Raw genomic sequence first — 22,035 nt, forward strand, 5'->3', positions numbered from 1 at the left:
GCACTGTTGAATATTCTACAGAGAATACTGTCCTTTTATTAATCTAGTACTACTCAATAAGTTACTTACATACATCTACCTGCAGATGGAATATCCTCTCATTACTTGTTTCCTAACAGTGTTCAATTTCATATGTTTTTTTCTTTCATTTGTACCTTCTATTAATTACACTCAGCTGTGGAAGCTCATTCCAAGTTCTCAATAACCAACATTGTATTTTCTCATGATTTTTTTTAGGAAGCCTGTTACAATGGGACCCTATAGCAACTGTAGCACATTGGTCTTTTCTATTAAACAAATGACAACTTTTTGTCATATTGTTTTCTCCTTGTTATATAATGACAAAAGCTAAGAGATGCCTTACCCTTTCTGAATACAGAGGCTAACTGTTGAAAAATAACCAACAAGTTAACAGAAACTACATATGAAAGTAGGAAGTCAAATATATTCAAACTGTTGAAATAGCATTTACCTAGGTTCAGAAGACAACTGCTGGTAGCTGTTTACCTTCTTCTATGATGAGTTATTGTATCTCAGATCATTTCTGTAGAAATTTTTTTGGAATCTAAGTGGTAGGGAAATTCAAGCGGTGGTTTCTTTCACATAGAAATTGGCTGTGCACATAAGATCTTAAGTCTTTAACTTATCCAGGTAAGTGGGTGCTTTTTCATGGCTTTTATCAAGCACAGCCAGCTTTTTGCTTCTCTGAGCCAGTACTGCTAAAAGTGATATAATTTCCTACACTTCATCAAACGCTGTTTGACTTCACTTTCACTTGCAATACAGGAACATTTCGTTAAAGGGAGGCATGTGATTTCAAGCTAACTATGGTAGTTCTTAAATGTCACAAGCTTCCTGTTGTAGCATTTCTTGTTTGTATCAAGTGGACACAAATACTATAAGAAAACGATCCCTCAACAACACTTCATAACAAGCTGCTGCCAAAAGAAAGACATCTTTCCGTTGGCAGGTGTAATGATGCACACAAAACCTAAATAGAAATGAGAGGTGTTTTAAAAAGTAAGAAGAAAGTCCAAAAAATACTCATGCTCAAAACAAAACAAAAAACCAGAAAGTCTTACCTTCATATCTGACAGAATTTTAAACAGAAAAGCAGGAAAGAAGAATGCAAGGACTTGACCAAGAAATGACTGGCTTAACTGGCAAATGAAGTTTTGATACTTTTTTTTTTAAATTTTATAATAACAAAAGTATCATCAAGTCACTTTAAAAGGTCATCCCTTTTGGCACAGAAGCAGAAGTCACTACAATAAGAGTATATCACAAGATTCGTCTCATCCCCAAATCCATTTATTTACTATTCCATATGAAAGGATTCCATGAGGACAAAGCAGTAATCACAGATATACCTTCAAGTGTAGGAAGCAATTCCTAAATGTCTGAAGAACAATACAAAAACTTTAAAAATAACCATCTATAATAATTGCTCATATACAAGAAACAATACATCATATTTTGTGCCAAGTTTTGTTTTGTTGATGTTAATGAGGGCAAAGTGCAAGACTAAGAACAAAATTAGAAAAATTTCCTTACCTGTAGCTGCTGCTGCAAATGGGTGATTTCTGCAATTCTCAGTTCTCTAGATTTATTTGTACTTTCAATTTCTTGTCTTTGGGTAGACAGCCGACATCTTATATCCTGAAGCTTTCCTTCCAACTGATTTTTTTTATCATTCTTTAGATAAAAAGAAAAAGACCTCTTTGTTTTACCAGAATGCTTCTCATGGAAATCAGGATCTAAAAAGCACTTCTATTCCACACTTAATGTTGAAATTATAGAAAATAAATAGGACTATAACACAGACATTAACATGTTTGTGCATTTATTTTGCAACACCACTTACTAGAGCTTCCAGCTCAAATTCTAAAGTTTTCTTCTTTGCCTTCAGAACAACTATGTCCTCTTGTTCTCTGTTTCTTTGATTTAGCAGTTCTTGCCGACGATTATGTTCCCATTCAAGTTGCCTCTGCCTCTCAAGTTCCCGTTTTGCAGCCTTCAGCATTTAATCAAACCAAAAAGATACAAAAAATCTATTTTGAGAAAATATTCTAATCACTGATATTCATATTCTAATGAGTGATTAAGATGTTAATATAAACATGCTGCTAAGTTATGGAATAACTATGTACCTCTATTTAAGCATATAAATTGCTCAACATTTAAACGCTCGCTTGAAACTACTGGTGCTTCACTTATATAGATATATGATACAAGATACGTGAATTAACAGAATATCATTCAAGACCTAGTTTTCTGATTTTATAAGTTGTTTCACATTAAGATTTCAAAAACTCTTCAAAATAGCATCAAATCTCTCTCTAACATAAGGCATTCTCCGTCTTTGCAAAGAACAGACAAATGCTACTGCACTGCACTGATTGGCAATGTGAGAATGTAACAGATTTGTTAAGTTAACCAGTATGTGTTTTCTTTAAAAAATAGCCTCAACACAGGAAAATCAGGAATGTCACCAATGCCAAGAAATCTTTCATCATTAATTCAAACATCTCTTTACATTAAAGAGGACTAGCATTATTTTTAAAGAAATCAGAAAGTAGGCACACACTGTCCTAGATCTAAATATCTCATCTTCACTTCATGTGAAAAATTAAGAAAGAAATCGCCGAACTCTTTTCTTCCCTTCAAAAACCCAAAAATATAAGTCAATTGTTTAGATGTTTGCTTACTGAAAATAAAGATGGTAAAATATTTAGCGTACACGTTCTATTCTGTTCTGAACAAATAGAGATCTCAGTACATAGCCACCTTCCTTTTATCCAGTTACCTCTCTTCTTTCTATCTCTTTCCTCCTCTCCTCTTCTCTCTGCCGTTCCAATTCCCGTTGTTTCTCCAGCTGTTTCTCTAGCTCCAGTTGTCTTTTCCGCTCTTGCTCTTGTCGCTCACGTTCCTTCCGTTCTTGCTCTGCCCGCTCCAGCTGTGCTAGACGCTCTTGCTCTTTCCGTTGCTGTTCCAGGAGAGCCTGCCTCCGTTTTTCAAGTTCTAGATTGCCACGTTCAAAGTTCTCACGTTTTTTATCTTCAAATGTAACTTTAATTTGTGGAAACATGGGGCAAAGGAGAATTAAACTTTTTTTTTGGTCTTGAAAAAAAATCCACTGTATGCTGAATTAAAATGAAATAATCTTCCAACGATACTAGAAACAGCATTCAACTACTGATAGTACAGCTGTATAGGCAATCCTAGGTTTTATCATTACCTTTTATATCGTAGTTCCCTTTAAACCCACAACCTGAGGTAATTAGAGTGAATTTTAGCCCCCGTTTTTCAGTGCAGACACATGATCTGAAGTTCCTCTATACACTGACAATAGTAACAGCACAAGAACCAGCCCTTCTTTTACTACAAGAAAGGCAAAGAACTCAGACAAAGATGTTATTTAAAAGCTATTATGCAAATGATCAGAATGTATTTAAACTAGATATTCTCATAGGATAACTCATTACTGTCAGGAAAAGAAATGGCTTTTAATTAATTTAAATTAATTTGTTGAGCAGAAATCTCACAAAGACTAGAACCCTGCTCATACACATCCTCATCATTTACTGTCCTAAAACAATGCCATCAGTTCCAGCACAAGTTCCCTCACATTTTTCTGCAATATCAGGGGTTATCCTTTCTCTATTACATGCCCTGGACCCCCCTCTCATGGTTCCTCCAAATTATTCCCTCCACATCACCTCCTGTTTCTTTTCTTACCCTCTATGTCCCATTCCCATACTTTGTACTCTATATTTCTCTTCCCTCATGCTCAACTATTGACATGCAAGCCAAATCAAGAGATAGTTCATGTTCACTCCAAAGTGTGAACGTGCCAAGTGCTTGACATGTTGGCCCAACATCTGCTCAACCAGTTGAATTCTTGTCTTTTCTTAAGTTCGAGCCTCTTTCCTATTACCTATAACCAATTTTCACAGAAGAAGAAATTCAAACATTTTAATGTTTTGACTCTGAGAAAATTTATTTATTTCAAATTAGTCACTAGATTCAAGGGATATTAAGATACAGACCGATAAGATACAGAATGGGATTATAAACACCATTGCTTTAGAAGGAAAGGAAAAAGGGGGAAAAAAGAAACTGTCAAAGAAATCATTTAAAAGAAATGGGTAGAAGAGCAAAATGCTTGTCATCAGCATAGGCACTGTTTAAGAAAAAAGCTCAAAGAAAACATATACCAACAGGATGAAACACCAAGCTCTAAGAGGATTGCCCTCTTACAGTCCACAGACTAGTTACTCAACGGTTACTCAACCGTTACTAGTTACTAGATGGTTACTCAACAAAATCAAGACAACAAAGTATCAAAACAGAAGAACAAATAAAATGAAATCAATAGCTATTGGTTTATGTTACAGTGCTGAAGGGATAGCTTCTAAAAGTTTATAAAACTAGTAATAAAAACTCTTCCAAAAGTCTCAATAAAAAAAACAACCCCAACCAGTTAGATATACTAAAACCAATTAAGAAGCAAGAAATCATTCACTATGTGAGTCATCTTTGCAGCAGAAAATCTATACATCAAATATAGTGAAAGATTTATGCACTCTACATAGTTCTTAAACTGCAAATAAATGGCTTTAGAACAAAAATAAACTCCAAAATATTAACAGGTCGCCAAGCCCAGAGAATGTTAATTCATAGTTCAAAGACTAAACAAAATTCAGGAACTACTAAAGGTGGCCTTGCTTGAACAGGATCTTGGACCAGATGATCTACAGAGGTCCCTTCCAACCTCACCCATTCTGTGACTGAGTGATACTAGATGTGCTTGCAAGCCTTCCTTTAATCAACATCAGTGTAGTAAGACTAGATGATGAAAAACAGAGCACCAGTCTTCAAGAAAAGACAGTATAATGACCAGTCAGTTTAATCTCAAGCAGGGCAAAGTAGCAGAGGCTAAGTAAGCATGACTAAAAAAGATAACCACATGGAAGAATCAATGCAGGGAAGAGCTGCCTCTCAAGTCTAATAGAGAGTTTTGTTTAGAACAAAACAGAAAAGTATTATCTTGGCACTGTATAAATCCACCATGTTGCTACATATTCAACTGTTTGAGATTCTGGTCATCTTAGAATTGAATAGAGCAAAAAGTGTAAAAAGAACAAGAGGGGATGACCAGAAGTATAAAAAAGTTTCTTTCCATTTAGCATCATTGAGACTTTATGCTTCTCTCTTTTATTTTTTAAACAGAGCTGCTAAAGCTTATATAAAGGAAGCACTTTGTTACACAGACAGAAGTGAAAGCCTCTCTCCATATACATCAAATTATACTGCATATAAGACAGAAAACTGAGGTAGTAAAGTTTTAATTGCAGTCCTATAAAAGGGCTGCAAAAGTGCTTCCTCTATTGAAAGTACCTAAGGTAAACAGCCTGAAAGCTGTTCCTATCTCCACTGTTAGGAACAAATGATTCAGGAATCAGCTGGACCAAGAAATATGGTGTTGGTTATGCCTCTGACAAACTGATATGAAAAGAAAGTATTTCTTAAAACATGATTATAAGTTCAGAGCTTATAACCTGATGTTCTCTAATAACAGCACACAACACATCTCTATTTATGCTTGCTCACCTGGTAATTTCTTTTCCAGTTGCTGCTGTTCTTCTTCTAATGCTGGTTCTTCTGGTAACCTTTGGTCTACAGATACTGAACTTACAGCAGATACGCCACTACCAGAGCGTACTCTTCTGTCAATAAAAGGATAATTCCAAGTTGCTTAAAAGAACCTACGCCTATCAAATTTACTGATTATTTAATGATGGAATCATAAATTAAATGCAATGATGTAATGGTTAGTGACATTTAATTCTCATTGCCTGAAGTATTTTACTCTGCAGTTGTCATTATGATAACAGTACTGTCCAGAGTACCAACAGCACACACTGGTGATCTAAGCATCAAGTAGCCTACAGATGCATTTAACTCTCTCTAAGATCTTTTAATTATGACCAGTCTGAAGCTGGGGAAATAGTGAATTTAACTATAATGAAAGTTGCAAAGACAGAAAAAGCTTACTATAGTCAAACTGAAAGCAAGGCACCACACAGAAGAAATAAAAAATTATCATCTTCAAGACTATATTTTAAGAGCATGAAGCTGTGACTGCATGTAAACATTTCCTTCCATTTCTGCAACTTGTCTTCCCACCCATTTCTCCACCAAAAAAAATTGAAATAGAGAAAGAGAAGTACTGATTCAGCATTACTATTCACAAATAAAACTTTAAAAAATAATAATAATAAAAAAGAATTTGCTACAGTGAAAAATTAGGGCACATTTTAACTTCTAAAACATTCTAACACATACAGAAGTATAAGGTTTAACTAAAAACCTTTAAGTCCATGTTGCCAGGCTGAGTCAGCAAAACACTGGCAAAAACTGTACTCTCACAAGGATATTTTTGTGACAGGGCTTTTTTCCACTATTCAGCACTTCTAATAAACACACACACACACAAAAAAAAAAAGTAGACAAGCATTTCCCAATGAGAAGGCATTGTCTGCCATCTATGCAGCACAAAACCAAGAAGGGCTATTTTCCAATATCTTGCTTTTCACACTCACAGGACAGCTTTCCCACATGAAACAAAAACTGGTGAACAAGATTCCAGAATTATAACTAGTTACCTAAATGAAGGTGGAATATATTCCGGAGGCAGCACAGGTGGCAGTGGCTGACCAGACATAGCTACATCAATTAAGTGCATAGCCAGAATAAACTCTTCAGCCGTAAGCTTTCCATCTTGATCAATATCTGAAAGATTCCTTTTTAAAGAAAAGATACAGTATAAGTAAATTATTAAAGATACAAAATCACTGTTAAAAAGTACAACTTTGAATATTCAGTTCCAAACTAATTCATTTTTTTCCATTATTTTTTCACACTATTTTGTTGTTTTTTTTTTTTTTAAAAACAAATGAAAAGTGAAATCCAAATGCATCACAATTTTCCACATTTCTCTTGTATATGTTCCCTGGAACAATCCATACAGTCATGACTTCCACTTTATTTGAATGCTGCCAGTACTATAAGCTATGTAGGTAATGTTAATCAATGGGGTATTCTTGGACACCTTGTGAATATCCACTGTGCAATATAATTCAAAAAATGAATGGTTCAGACGTTTGATAGAATTTTTGGTTTGTTTTTGGTCTGTTTTACATCTTCCATGAAGACTCTCACCTTGCATATCTGAGAGCATATCTGCATTAAAATCAAAACCATTAACACTGTAACCTTGAAAAGCACAAAAACATTTTATCATTACGCACACACAAGAAAAAATGGATGGCCTAAATCCAGTGCTTCAAAAGATTCATGAAATCTCCAACACCACCTTCATATGAAGGAGATTTTTGACAAAACTTAACAGTCTAAACATCAGCTTCTTTTTTCTCCGTCATGCCAGTGACTCAAACCAGAACAGGAAAATCCCCCATGATGCTGTGAAAAATCTAGGTGAGCAATTGATATATTTTTTTAATGTCTTAAGGTACAGGACTTTGGTCATGGAATTCAAATTTGGAAAGTTATCATAGCCTCATCTGATCTATGCTTATTAGTGGTAATCAGACTGGAGCACAGGAACAAGATAACAGAATGAAAATTTAGCATGTAAGGATATAAATTTGACACGCAAATAGTTTGAGTCCACATCCTTGTCCCCCCCAAAACTGAAACAGCAGCTTCAGAACAGCTGCGTTCTGCACATCAGTACTTTACCTTGTGTGCCTATGAGACAGCAAATCAACTCCCAGAACAAATTGAAGCCAACCTCAATACAGACTGAAAACTCTTGCCCCAGGGAGCAGTAACAGTGGTTTCAGTGACAGAATAAATTCAGGAAAGACAGCAATACATAGGCCAGAAAAAGCTGTAAAGTCTATTCCTTATCTCAATAGACCAGGCAATTTTGAATGTCAAAAATTACTGCTATGATATGTTTAGAACTTCTGGATTCCCCACGCAACCATCTCAAGCACTGGCAACAAGCACAGAACTTTCTGGCTAACCGGGATGATTGGGCTGCTATTTTTTTCTCACAGTAGCCTTGTTAGGAAACAAAGAAGAGGGTGCTTTTTAAAGACATAACGAAAACATCAGTGCTTAGAAAAGAAAGCTACAGTACTGTGACATTATATTACAGTTACAACAGAGTTGACATCCTCACACAACAGAAGTCAAATGGATTGTTTTGTTGACAGTGTTTTTTTGAGGAAAGACTGACAATTAAAGAGATCAACTAGAAACAACTTGTAGAGGGAAACTGGAAGTTAAAATCAGTATGAAAGTTATTTGAGAAATCACCACAGATAACCATAAATCAAGTGCTACTAATTAATAAAGTAGAAACATTACACATTACATAGAGCAGACTTTCAAAGTGCGAAGGCAAAAAGAGACTAATCCATGTGATAGTAAAACCACAACAAATTTGGCAAATGAGAACTTGAAAGGAAAAGAGAATCCAAAACAAACCCTCCTAACATCCACAATGATAAGTAATCCCGCATCTTTGCAAATAAGGCCCTAGAAACTCACATAAAAGGCAGAGAAGCCTCCAAAAAAGCATGGTTCTAGGTTAAGCTTTCTTTTGTACTAGCTGTGCAAATCTGTAACTTTCACTGGTGCTGTACTGCATATGGCTGAGGATGTATAAGATAGGAATCTAAGCATTTGGTCTACCTGGAGTCCCCATAACTGAAATCCAACACACTAAGCATCTGCATGAATAGTGCAAATACACTCTTTTTTGGTTAGGAGGAATAACCTAACATAGGCAAAGCAGCGCAGGTTTTGTTTTATAAAGTTACATACTAAAAAGAGAAGAATATAATGATAGAGAGAGTTTGAAAATGGGGGAAAACAATACAGGAGAGGACAGAGGTTTAAGTACAATTTCCAGTTTGGTAGAAATTCTTAGATTTATCTTTACCATATCGTAGCCAGCTGAGCCTGGGGTAAACTTGACTGCATAAGAATAGTTCTTGCTTGCGGACCTAACAAATTAAAATAAGGGTTAATAAACAAATAAGCAATTTTCTCCTTTTCTTGTTTTACCAAGCAGTTAATGCACAAGCATTAGTTAGATTTGAACAGGTAACACCAAAGTGATGTTACCAGCATGAACAGGCTTACACATACTACTATTCCCACGTCCCTCAAGAAGAAAGTATTTAAAAATGCATAACACTTCCTTCATAACACTCAGTCAGACAAAAAAAACAAAAAACAAAAAACAAGAAAAAACAACAACAACCAAACACCTCTTTGCCACAAAAGATGTTCATAGAACTACTAAATCTAAGTCAGTGCATCGTTCAATTTTACTTCTGAAACTGGGTAGGAACTCCTACCAGCAGATACATCAAACATTGGAAATGGCTGCAGAAGTTTTCACAAAGCCCACTATATCTTTATTTCCCAGTGCCAACTTATTTTTACAGAAAATTCAGGAAAGAAAGAAAAAAAAGGATCCCAACTATAATGAGCACTTGCTCCCAAGGACCGTTGAGCGGCTGGAAAATTTTAGCTGAAAAATATTGATGGTAATAACATAGAGATGAAAGTTTCTTTACTACCTGAACAGCATTTAGCATGCTGTTACAATTGTCTCCAAAAAAGGAGACAACATTAACTGTTTCAATACCTGTTAAGTGTCCACTCATTGTTTTATCGTGGCTATTGAACAACTGTCTGTATTTCAGTCTTGATGACTGAGGTACTGCCCACTCTGCCACAGGAGGCACACTAGAATGAGAAAATGGATAGGGAAGAGAGGAAAAATATTTTGTTACATTTAATTGCACGAAGTGACAAATACAAGAGGATGAAGTGCGGCGAAGAGGTCAAGTTTCATGCCTGTACTGCTTGTTTTCACAAACATCCCTTTCTACTCCTGAAACTACAACAGTTTTGACTTCTTGTTTGAAAACACTGTCATGACTCAGTGTCTTAGATGTTTTTTAGAAAAGATAAATGACAGGCCTAAGATCTTTACTTTTTTCTTTACTAGAAGAGAAGTTCAGTGACCTCAACAGTTTAGAGGAGATAAAAAATTTTACTGAAACATATGATAGGAAATGCTTTACCACAGTCAGTGGAAGTAATATCTCATTTTACCCTGTCTTTAACTACTTGTCTTAGCCAAATAATACATAAGCTGATTAAGCAAAACAAATGTGAAATCTACTAAAAACATTAAAAAGTGTGAAAGAAATACACTTTAAAGCAATCAGATTTTTTCTTTACAGAACTCAACATACAAATGCAATACTTCTAATTCAGCTGCATAGTAGGCTGAGTGCTGTTATTTGTAGCTACAATTTCCCATGCTTGAAGGCTGACAAGTCTTCCTACTGCAAACCAATACATGTAGTTTTTCTGTTTTTAGGCACATTAAAACTTTTCCCTTTTTTGTTAGTTTAAAAAAAAAAAAAAAAAAAAAGTGGATTATATTATATGTCTGAAAGCATACCAAATTACAAAGACAAAACTGAAGGAAACCCACAGAATCCCTTTCCCCTGATCCAACGAGTAAGACCTTTCAAAATTGAGCTAAGGATTACGTGAACAAGCTACTAATTGACTTCATATCCTATTTTCACATGACAAGAGCCCAAAATGCTAATACCTCTATTTCTACTCCTCCAGAAGTTTTGATATTCTCTTTCCTGAGAGCAAAACAAAAAGAAGCTGCTTTTTTTTTCTTAAATAATGAAAATAAAAATTGAAACTTCATATAAAAAATATATACACTTATCCATGTGAATTCCTCTCTCACCAGCTTTGCTAGATGTGGAGTTTCTACACACAGTAAGTCTACTTTTGTTTTATGCATGCATGTAACTCGATCTGTGATGTAATGTTACTGTACTGTTAAAAACCCAAACTTTCCTTCATGGATACTCCAATGGTAGTAAAAGAAATGCTGAAGGACAGAAGAGTGGTCTTACATATGGCAAATCCCACGTATGCCAAGAGTTTACTGATGGTAGGCTAATAAAAGCACCATAAGAAGAATCTTGAAATTCACCATTCTCCAAATCAAAATTAAATCGCAGCTAGAAAAAAGCCACCTCTTCAACTTCTAATTCCAATTTAATGGGTTTAACTCTTCCAATAATGAATATTTTAGCAAAATTACCATCTTCACTCTTCCGAAGAAACTGAAGAAATTCCACATTATTAGATACATTTTCTACAGACGACAATAAAATATATTTTGCCTAACCATACTTTCTTCTAGGCCTTGAAATACATTTAAAATTCTTCAGGTGATTTTCAACGAGGAGCTTTTGAGTACATATAACAAATAGTGAAGTTCATTTAAAATATAAGAAACATTGAATATATTTCTTTTAAAAAGCAATCCTATACTTGTTAATTTTAAACAATTTTACTTATTTTTCCATGCTAAAATGAGGAGTGCAATAGTGAACAGTGCAAAGTATGCTTACAGAATCAAATGCTTTTCTAAAAACTAAGTTTTCAAGAGCTTGCAAATAGTATCAACACATACTGTAACAGCTTATTACATTTTAATGGTTCAGTACTCACGCAACATTCTTTGAAAAACCACAGCATGCTACAAAATCCTGAAGTAGTATCTCAAAGGGAATCAATTTCTACAAGTATTTTTTTCAGAGAATAGTTTTGTTAAAGAGAAACAGTTCTTTTAACTATGAGGAAAAAGACACACATCCACTCACTCTACATCAACTTACCTAGCCACATCAAATGATTGTGCCTTTTGCAGTTTTGTGTTCAGCTGTGATCCTGGACCAGATCTACTAAAGGAAGAACTCTTTGGCAATGTGGCTGTAAAATAAGGCATCACCCCTATTTAGTACAAGCTTTTTAAAGTGTGTAATTTCAATGATATTCCTTTAGTTCCTAATGTCAAAAAAAAAGCATTATGGTTCTTTTGATAGTGCGACTTTAAAAATACTAAGAGAAATAAACAGTGTCTAACAGAATAGTGAAAAAGCATAGGTGCTTTTCTCATGTTTTCTCACATTTGTATATATATATTTTTATATATACACTCTCGATAACAAATTATATTAGAATTAATGATAGAACTTATATGTATTTCACTACTTTAAAATAATAACAAGAAACAGCAGTACTTCAGTTATAAATAGGGAGCAGAGGTCCAATTTCTAGTCAACAGTTTACAGGCAAACTTGATTTATCACACCATTGCTCAATGTGACTGACTGCTACAGTACTCCATGTCCCACATGCCTTGTTTTAACTTTCATACATGTCTGCTAAACAATTACATTGGGCTAAATCAAATTACAGTCCTTAACCCAAGTCATTCTTTAAAGTAAGTTAGAATGGCTAATTTCATGTATGCTTTCCCCTGGATTTAAAGAAAATGGCAAAAAAACGATTTGTTAAAAGCAAGATTGTACTCAGAGGTTCAGTATGTAGCATACCAGGATGAGCAAAAGCAGGCAGAGGCTGTATAACAGCAGGAGCTCCATTGGCCAGGGGAGGCACTGCTGCTGCAGGAACAGAAGATACTAATGGCGGAGACATTCCTACTACTGGAATAGATGCCATTGGCACTGGGGCAACAGTTGTAAGAGATGGCATGCTGGCAATGCCCCCAATACCTATGGGGGAGAAAAGGAGACATTTTTTTTCTAATTTGGAGACTCCCAACATGGTATAAAAATTTAATGTCAGCCTGCACTCCAGGAAGTAAACACAGGATTAAACAGTGAATTGAAATGGAAACTTTCACACACTCTTACAATCCGCTGCACCATTAGCATGGCAGGGGAACATAAAACAGTGTGGAGGGAACAAAATACCATTTTATAATGTAAGCATTTAAGATCACACTGAATGTAACACTGACAAAAAGAAATTAATTAGCATTTGCTGAAGAAAACAACTGTTTGCCTTGAACTAAAGGAAGTACTGTCAGGTTGCAGTGAATAATGAACCCAAAGTCCACGTTTAGCCACAGCAGAAAGGAACAAGCTCTGGGATAACTGCTTGCAGACTATTGTGAAGATGAAACACTGCAAAGCTAATCAGATAAAGCATAGTAATGAGGTATTTTAGGTGTAAGCACAGCTGTATGGATAACAAGGAGGTTAAGAAGGTCCGGTCATGCCAATGGGAAGAATGAGGATGCATGCAAGCAGCTGAGTTTATAGTAAATAACAAGAGAGAAAATCATATATTTTGCTGGATTTCTTGGAGAGCTGAATTTTATTACACCTTTTCTTACTTAGAGCAGCATTTGTTTTGTTCAATTTCACTTATTTCTTAGTCAGTAATCAAAACTGTAAAATTATGGAAGTGATAACTTAGCAAATAGGACTTTTCTTAATGCTAGTAATTCTCAGGCATCCTTCAACTACAGTCACAGCAATGACTGAATCACAAAGATAAAGAACCTCTAATTATGGCAAAATATCAAGGTATAAAACATGAGGTTCAGCTTCATTTAGATATTTCCAACATAGAACTGCAGAATCACTTCTGTGATTGGAAAAGACCTTCAAGACCATCGAGTCCAACCCTCAGCTGAACCTACAAAATCCCATCTCTAAACCACATCCCTTAGTGCCACATCCATAGTTTCTAGAACACAACCAGAGATGGGGACTCCTGGGCAGCCTGTTCCAGTGTTTGACCATCCTCTTAAGAAAGAAATTCTTTCTGACATCCAATCTAAGCCTCCCCTCATAAAACTTACGATTATTTTCTCATGTGATACCACTTGTCACCTGAGAAAAGAGATTAACATCTTCTCACTGCCACCTCCTTTCAGGTAGTTCCATTTGGAACATACAGGGAGCGGTCAAAGACCTGAAGCAAACAGGACCTCAGCTTATTTTATACAGCATAGTTGGGTGTTCAAAGTTCACTGACATTTTTCTTTTAGCATGTGCATGCAAGTGAAAGCATTTGTTTTTGAGTCCAAGCATTGTTGTTTCAGACACTGCAAAATGAAAATCAAATTATAGTTAGGTTGCTACAATACAAGCTAACTAGATAGACAACAAAGAGCTTACCAAACCCTGGTGCACCAGACAGAGCAATAGGTGGCTGCTTCATGACAGGAGGCAGCGCAGATGGGAGTTGATAGCCTTGTAGTTTTAATTTGATAAGTTTCATAGCTATTGAAAACTCCAGCTGATCCATCCTTCCATCATTGTTCATGTCAGCTAAAGCCCTATAAAATACACAGTTTTCACAGTTAGATTCTTAAATTATTATCTTCGGGACTGACCTAGAATCATGCACACACAGACCTGTATATTCAAGACTAATTAAAATTCACTCAAAAATAATCATGCCAGGGTAAAAACAGTTATCAAACAAGACATTGTTTAAACCAAGAGCTTCTTGATTTCTTTCTTGGACTGAATACTGAGGAGTTTTAAAGTCACTTTTGAACTCCTGGAGGAATTACAACAAAGCAAATGGAGAGAAAGGATTAATGTAGCTGTACAAAAACTTTTCAAAATCACACAAAACTAAATGGCACTACAAACAGAACCACAGACAATCATACGACTGAGTCTGCAAATTAGTACTTCAGCTAAACTTACAACAAAACGTTCTTTGAATTTGTGCATTTTACTAAACACCATTATGTGTACAAACAGTTTTCCACATAAAAGATAGTACAAAAGACAAAACATAGAGACTAGGTCTTGTGTAGGCTTTCATTCAGCGCAGTCCGACTTAAACTGTCTTGTTTTGTGTTTTCATTCCATGGTTAAGAAAGCAGAGCTCAGCATGGAATAGGAGTGAGGGGAGAGGGAGAAGAAGGAAGAATGTGAGCTCCTGCAGTTGCAAACAAAAAAAAAAACACCAAGAAAACACAGTAAATGCATATTAATGATGTAATCAAGATGTAAGCTTAAATTTTCAAATTATGCTAATTTTTTGCACTTATTTGAAGAATGAAGTACACATTTTAAGTTCACACATACATTTACAAGTCATGGATGTAAAGGACCTGGGCAGCTTAGCTAAACAAAGATTTTTATTTCTAGATCAAATCTCCATCAACAAAAGTTTTCATACATGTATGTCAAAAGTTATTAAAACAGTACTGCAATAAACTGACAGTTATTTATAATTGATATTTAAACAAGTAGGTAGTCTGGTAAGCACAGTGGCACAGCATTTGAAGTAATGAAAACCCTCCCAGTCCATGTCAAAAAGAAAAGAAACCTCGGATCTCAGCAGATCAACCACATATCTTAAGTGTTTACCCTTGTTTAGACCGCCAGTAGCACTTTGTGAAAACCAGATAAACTAATACTTTCAAGACATTTTCACCATTGTAGCAACCTTCTGACCATAGTGGAGTAAAATAAAGTAAAACTACCAAGAATCTACCAGCATTATTTAAAGATGAAAGTCTTAAGAGTGAACTGAAAGAGGATGGTGGGACTTACAGTCACAAAGAGAAGTGGGCATTACACCACTCCCTCTAAAATACTGAATTAATACATACATTCCATTCAAGAACAAGTTTTGGCTGTGTGAATATCTAAATGTTGTCTTCTGAAGCTCTGTATCACAGTGAAGTTTAATTTACATATCAAAGCTGTCTGCTTTACAGTAACTTCAAACTTTGCTTTAATTCCACTTAGCTTTTGAAAGCCCAAATTTGTAGTCAAAATTGGTTCTGGGATCCACACAGCATAATGCAATTTGGATTCAAGTTTCACAGCTTAGTATGTGATTCATTTCACTAATATTCAGTTAAAAGTAGCTTAATGCAGTAGTCAGACTTCATGTCTAGTAGTCCAACCAGCAAAAGGAAAAGACAAAACCAGCATGGCAAAACTGGACCAAGAGATGTACAGCTTTGGAATGAGTATCTGTTCCTTGCGGAGCACCATGCTCTGAAGTTTCAGCGTCTGACCACACCTCCACAAAGAGCAAATAAAATATTGGTACCACCTGAAGCAATGGGCTGGCTAAAGTAAAACAGAAATGTAATGCTTTCGTTTTCATGCAACTTGCAGAAATGAGTGAGAGAACCCTAGTGAAGGCAGAGGAAGCCTCTCTCCTAGGAGTGGCAAGGTTAGACTGCAGTAATAGTAAATAATGAATGTGACCATAACTCGGGCTTATAACGAACAGGATTTCTCAGGATATTTTAATTTGCTTCCTCACATACATTTTTCTTTTCAGACCCAAAGAAGTTCATATACATTCGTTACCACCTATGAACAGTGATGTCAGATTTCTAAAAGTCTCACTTGGGAGAAAAATATACCGCAAGTCTTACAAGCCTGAAATATTCACAGGTGAAGAAGAAAAAAGTTACGTGCAGAGTGGGAATGTCAGAAACTTAATTGCTAAATTTATTTTCTGAGGTGCTCTCTTCTGTGGGTTTTGTATTAGAAATTAAACCAACATACAGTAAACAAACAGGGTAAAATAACTTCATTAGAAAATAAAGTGTTAAAAAAACAATGGAAGCTAGGAGAAGACAATTAGTTTCATTTAATTGATGCTTACAAGCAGACAAAACACATTACTGAAGGCAACTAAAGAAAACACAAAAATATCAGTAGGGAAAAGGTGTGTTTTTTTAATGAAAGTTTAGTTCAGTGATTGCTTAGTCATTTTCCTGTCGAATGCCTAGTGGAAAAGGGAGAACAAAAGCAGGTTTATATAGGTAGAAGACATGCAGATGTTCATACAATGTCAGAGAGAGTCTGGAGAAACCTATTCTAGCAGATTTTTGACTGCACTCCAATTAGCCAGTAGTCCTCCCAAAGGAGACACCTTCCTCAACACATGGAGGAGTCAGCCAGCTCCACTGGGACCAACTAGCACTGACAACTCAAACTAATAGTTTCAATGCTCCTTACATCTCTGCATTTAAGCAAAGATTTATTTACAATTTTCTTATTTTTTCAACTTAAGTGCCTTCTACAAACATGCAAACAAAACAAAAACTGATTTATACAAGTGAAGGCCTTTCATCACTGAAGCAAAGGCATGGTGAAATACAAGGCCATGAAAATGCATAAGAGTAATAAGTTCTACTGTAGGCAACCTCCATTCTACAGACACTACCTATTGTAAGAACACGTAAGCCCTTGCATTCAACGTGAGAAAACATTAACTGATCAGTATTAAGAAACTTTAACATGCACCAGTCTTACTGCTGGTTCAGCTCACTTACTCTGCATCAATGACTTTGTTAGTTAATTGAAGACTATGAATTTCAGTGGAAAAAAAAAATAAAGTATATGCCACAAAATTTATACCAGTTTTTACAGCTTGTTAACAAAATCTGCTTTTTTCTGGCAAAATCTTTAGTGAATACACAGGACAAAGTTCCATTTCTACTGATTGAATCTAGTTGTCCTACTGTTAAGATTACAGAGCTACTTTTGAATAAACATCACCTTCAAGGCAGCAAGTGGCTGACAGTAAACACTACCTAATTACACTGTTCTGCTTATAATGAAATTTGGAAGAATGTAATGCCCTTAAATTTGTTTCACTTAACGTCTGACCGGAAACCTGTGGAGAGCAGTAAATGGATTAAACATTGACTAAATATTGCTTGCATTTCATATACATGCCTGTGATAAAAATTACAGCAGGCTTCATCACAATGCTTGATTTCAGGTGCTGATCAGATTCTTTCCCTACAAATCTCTCCCTGCTTTTTTCTCTTCTGTTCTGCAGAACGCAGAAACAACTTGATTATTTCTGCATCTATAAAAGGCAGAAACTAAGCGCGCACTCATTTTTTTTCCTTTCAAATGAGCTTATTATTAGGCTACAAAATATCTATCTCCATGAAATTAAGTTGTGAACTTGTGAAAGAAGCCTATGTCTGGGAAAAGTAGTGTCAACCAGTAGCTTTAGTTTGTCCCAAATAAAACAAATAACTCCAAGTGAATGAAAGCAGCTGGCATTGATTATTTTCCTTCCCATTTAATTCAAGAGAGACAGGCTACACAGAAAATGCTTTTAAAGGCCACCACTCAGGACAGCTTTAGAAGAAAGCCAGATTATAACCTACTTAAAAACAGCTATCTCTCAAGCCATTGCGCTCTAGATTCAAAGCTTACTTAGAGGCTTCTTAGTACATTACCAGCTTGGCATACTACAAAGTTTATAAAGGACAGAATAGAACCATACTTGACAGACCATAATAATTCCATTAATTTGCTATACTGAGGACCCAGATTAAAATTAAAAGAAGATACACTCTTTGGAGGTGCATCTCAGAAAGCAGTTCCGCCAACTGCAGAATATCCTCAAAGCAGCCCCTGAAGAAGACATTTAACTGATGCTTCAGCTAGCTGGTGTTTCTTGAAGTGTTTTTCCATGATAGAAAAATGGCAGTTTTATTTAAAATTAAAACATAAGATAGCTACTGTCATTACACTGCTCACTAAAACAAAACTCTCTCTCAAGAGATAACATGTTTGGAAATTCACAGAGGGCTTGCTTTTTCTGCAGAAAGCTGGCCAGTCACTCATTAGGCCAATCCCCTCCACAATTCCTTTCCCAGTTGTGTTTTTCTATATAGGAACTTCCACAGCCAACAAAACAGACAAAACTTTCTATTAGCATAGGCTTATTTACACATAGATACGATTCTATTATCTGCCACACAGACAGATAAGATTCCTTTACAAAACAAACACTACGCTCTTGTCTGCATCTGTTATTGATGTAATAAGCTGTATTCAAGTAAGTACAATCATTAAAAATAAGAAAATGCTTGCAACACTCAATATGCATACAATTCCACATTTCTAGGATCAGAAAAGTAATTTGAAGATTTGTATAAGTTGCTCAAATTCAGAACAGTAGCCTTAGGATACTGCTATTAACTTCTAGATTCACAAAGCAAGTGTGCCACTTCCAAGTCTTAACTCTGGGAGTTAAAGCAAACAATGATCCACATTTTTCAGTGTGGTCTGGAACACACTGTGACATCCTTCGGCGACTGAAATGGACTTTGTGTCACTAAACAGTCTGACTGCTATTGTTTCTGTGGGACAGTATTAATACATGGGAGGTTACTAGCATTCACCGATTCATCAAAAGAGTTAAATAATTCAAGTGGTGGGAAAATAAGGATTTTCTTTTATTTTTATTTTTTCTTTTTCTCTTTTTATTTTTCTTTATTTTTTTTTTTAAGGATTCTTATTTTTATAACCACTATGAAAACACTGTCTTACTTGGTTACTCTAATTCCAACTGAGAATGCATACAAGTGATCTAGATTTTCACTTGCGTAATTACTTCTCTTAATTCAGAGATAATTGAAAAAGAGATAGTGAAAAGGAGAGATATCTACATTGTTTTGTATGACTTACAAAGGCAGCATGAATAAGTTTTAGTTCAGCTTTATTTAAAAATTGTGCAAGTTCAGGTCTTGTCTCTATGACAACTACAGAACTAGTGGAATGATTCTCTCCCTCTCAAGAGACTGAAAAACTGAATAATTCAGAGAGGAAGAGATTTTTAAGTCAGACTATTTACAACTGTTTAGTTTTGTTAACACCTATTTAAAGCTCATGCCTATGGAATGATTTTGAAGAAAGGCTTTTTTGTTTAAGACAAAACTTCTTTTGCTTTTTAATTAAGAGGCAAGAGAAGTTCCACAGGGACATTTGAACTTCCACTGAGTCTCCCTGCAACTAAGGTAACCAGATCAGATTTGATATTTGTAAGACAAAAGTAATTCTAAACCAAAATAAACTATTTATTTAAAACCCATGTAAACTCAACCCTTCTTTAAGGCATGCATATTTCCAAAGCAAATGTTTTTCTTGAATGAAAATAACATTCCTTCTCCATTCTGTGTAGGATTCTGCTTTTAGAAGCCCTTATTACAACAAAAAGTTTTTCTAAGTGCAAAAGACCACTCTCTCTTTTCAACAGATAACATCAGAGAAAAAGTTAACACATTTGCCAAAAGTTGCTCTTGTAGCTTTTTCCAATCAATAAAGTTCCTGCAGGAACACAACTAATGAAAATTATAATGAACAGCCTATGTAAGTTAGCATTTCTGAATCCAGAAGGTTCATGTAATTTGGAGAGGAAATTCTCCAGCACGAAGAACTGGGAGATTGTAGAAATGTGTGTGATGCGTAATACACAGCAATGCACATTTTAAGGTATTTAAGTTCACCAAGAAATAGTAAAAATGTCAAGATTTCAAACTGTATTTCTAACTATAACAGAAATAGTCTACTGCCAATCTTAATTTAGTAACAAATTTTGCTGGTGTTACATAGGTTGTCCAGTAATAAATGTTTTTACTACTACTTACTATGCTTAATAATTCTGTTAGTGAAGTTTTAACAGAGCAGAAAGCATTTAGTGGTTTGAAATGAAGTTTCCAAATCACTAACTTCAGAAACGCCATTTGTAGGATGGCTACTTCCAATAGCTGAAAAAGTAACTTAAAAACTCATGCTAAATTATACTAGAAAGCATATTTGCACTGTAGACTTCAGGAAGCACACACGACAAAATGGGTGATTTTAAATGCTAGCATACAGAATATTATTTGTGTCCAAGTCTGTACTAATTAGCTTCACACTGACAACTACAATGTTCCCCCACTACATATACTCACCATATCTGTGCTAACACCGGCTGAGGTAACCCAGACTGAAAAAAAAAGTTTCTAGCTTGATCACCTATAAAATAAACAGGATATCATTTCAGAAAACGCTAAAAATACATATAAGAGTAAGGAGGAAATCATGAATCAAAATATCTAAATCAGAAGCAACAGTAAAGCCATAAATACTTAATGCTACACATACACAACAGAACAAGAGATTTAAATTGGGTTTGTCACTTGAGAGCCTGCAAGATACTTGCAGCAAGCGTGTGCTGTTTCACTCTGCAATAGTCAGCACCTGAAGACAACTGGACATAAGCATTCAGGAAAATGGGAAACTCACAGTCCCTAATCTGTGTCAGTGGCTCTCTTTGAGCAACATACTCTTTGTGAGAACAAAAAAAAAAAAAAAAGTTTCTTCCCAAGGTTTGTACAAATACAAACTTCCTGATTTTTTGTTAGTACTGTGCCAGTCAGCTGGCACTAACTGAAGTGGTCTTCATCCTGATGCCAGTCTGACAAGCAACCTTTAATGAAAGTAATAGTGCATTTCATTTTTTCAAGTATGAATTCAAAGTAAGAACAGAAAAACAATTACAAAAAAATCAGGCACTTGGAAATGTTGTGACCTGTAAAGGAGATTTGTAAACAAACTAGAAATAGCACTAAATATCAGAAGAACTCAGTAAAACCAGTACTAACTTGCACACTGAACCATAACAGATTTTTATATCAAGTCTGTCACATAACAGAGCAGAAACAATAAAACTGGAGGTATGCACTAGTGTGATGTGTGATACTGATTTGATACTCTGGAAATTTGTTTGATGGATTAGACAGCAAAAAAAGGTAACACATTGATATGCCTCACACTTCCATTGAGTGTAAGAGTTTAGATAGGACTGAAGATATTTTAATGTAGTAAAACAAAACAAAACAGCAGACATCACAGTGCCTTTAAAGCCAAAGCAATCAGTGGGTTTTAACAAAAAATTAGTGGGAACTGTGCAGCCTTTACTTCAGAATTGCTTGCCACAATTTATACCAACTTTTGCCATTTAGATTTTTTTTAAGAGGTCATCCACACCAATTTCACTACTTTATGCACAGTTTCTGAATCAGACTTCAGTTAAATTGACAAATTTTTTGAATAGACTTCTTATTCTCTCAGTATGTCAGTGTAGCAGGTTGTTCCCGGGCAGAAATTAAGACCCACGCCATCATTCACTCATTTCCCTCCACAAAACAAGATGAGAGGAAATTGGAAAAGTGTGAAAACTTGGGAAGCTTGTTGGTCAAGATACAGATAACTGAAACATGGAAAAAAAAAATACAAGCAGTACACAGGTAAAAACTCTCACCACCTCACACAGGCAACCAGTGCC

At 35.4% G+C, this 22,035-nt stretch overlaps 1 protein-coding gene across 6 annotated transcripts in view; it reads right to left on the bottom strand.

Annotated features, from left to right (window-relative positions):
• ITSN1 (intersectin 1) overlaps positions 1 to 22,035 on the bottom strand; it is a 120,934-nt gene that overhangs the window by 66,338 nt on the left and 32,561 nt on the right. For 5 of the 6 annotated variants that reach the window (XM_052673855.1, XM_052673854.1, XM_052673856.1 and 2 more), the window contains 11 exons: positions 20,660 to 20,723; positions 14,085 to 14,245; positions 12,489 to 12,668; positions 11,769 to 11,862; positions 9,692 to 9,792; positions 8,978 to 9,041; positions 6,669 to 6,806; positions 5,614 to 5,729; positions 2,807 to 3,069; positions 1,865 to 2,014; positions 1,555 to 1,695 (listed from right to left, as the gene is read on the bottom strand). In XM_052673855.1, the coding sequence (XP_052529815.1) occupies positions 1,555 to 1,695; positions 1,865 to 2,014; positions 2,807 to 3,069; positions 5,614 to 5,729; positions 6,669 to 6,806; positions 8,978 to 9,041; positions 9,692 to 9,792; positions 11,769 to 11,862; positions 12,489 to 12,668; positions 14,085 to 14,245; positions 20,660 to 20,723 (1,472 nt within the window). The remainder of the gene's footprint in view (positions 1 to 1,554; positions 1,696 to 1,864; positions 2,015 to 2,806; positions 3,070 to 5,613; positions 5,730 to 6,668; positions 6,807 to 8,977; positions 9,042 to 9,691; positions 9,793 to 11,768; positions 11,863 to 12,488; positions 12,669 to 14,084; positions 14,246 to 20,659; positions 20,724 to 22,035) is intronic. The other variant, XM_052673858.1, reaches the window with a different exon arrangement.

The sequence above is a fragment of the Tympanuchus pallidicinctus genome, unplaced genomic scaffold (assembly GCF_026119805.1).
Source record: "Tympanuchus pallidicinctus isolate F22 unplaced genomic scaffold, pur_lepc_1.0 scaffold14, whole genome shotgun sequence".
NCBI classification, from domain to species: Eukaryota; Metazoa; Chordata; class Aves; order Galliformes; family Phasianidae; genus Tympanuchus; species Tympanuchus pallidicinctus.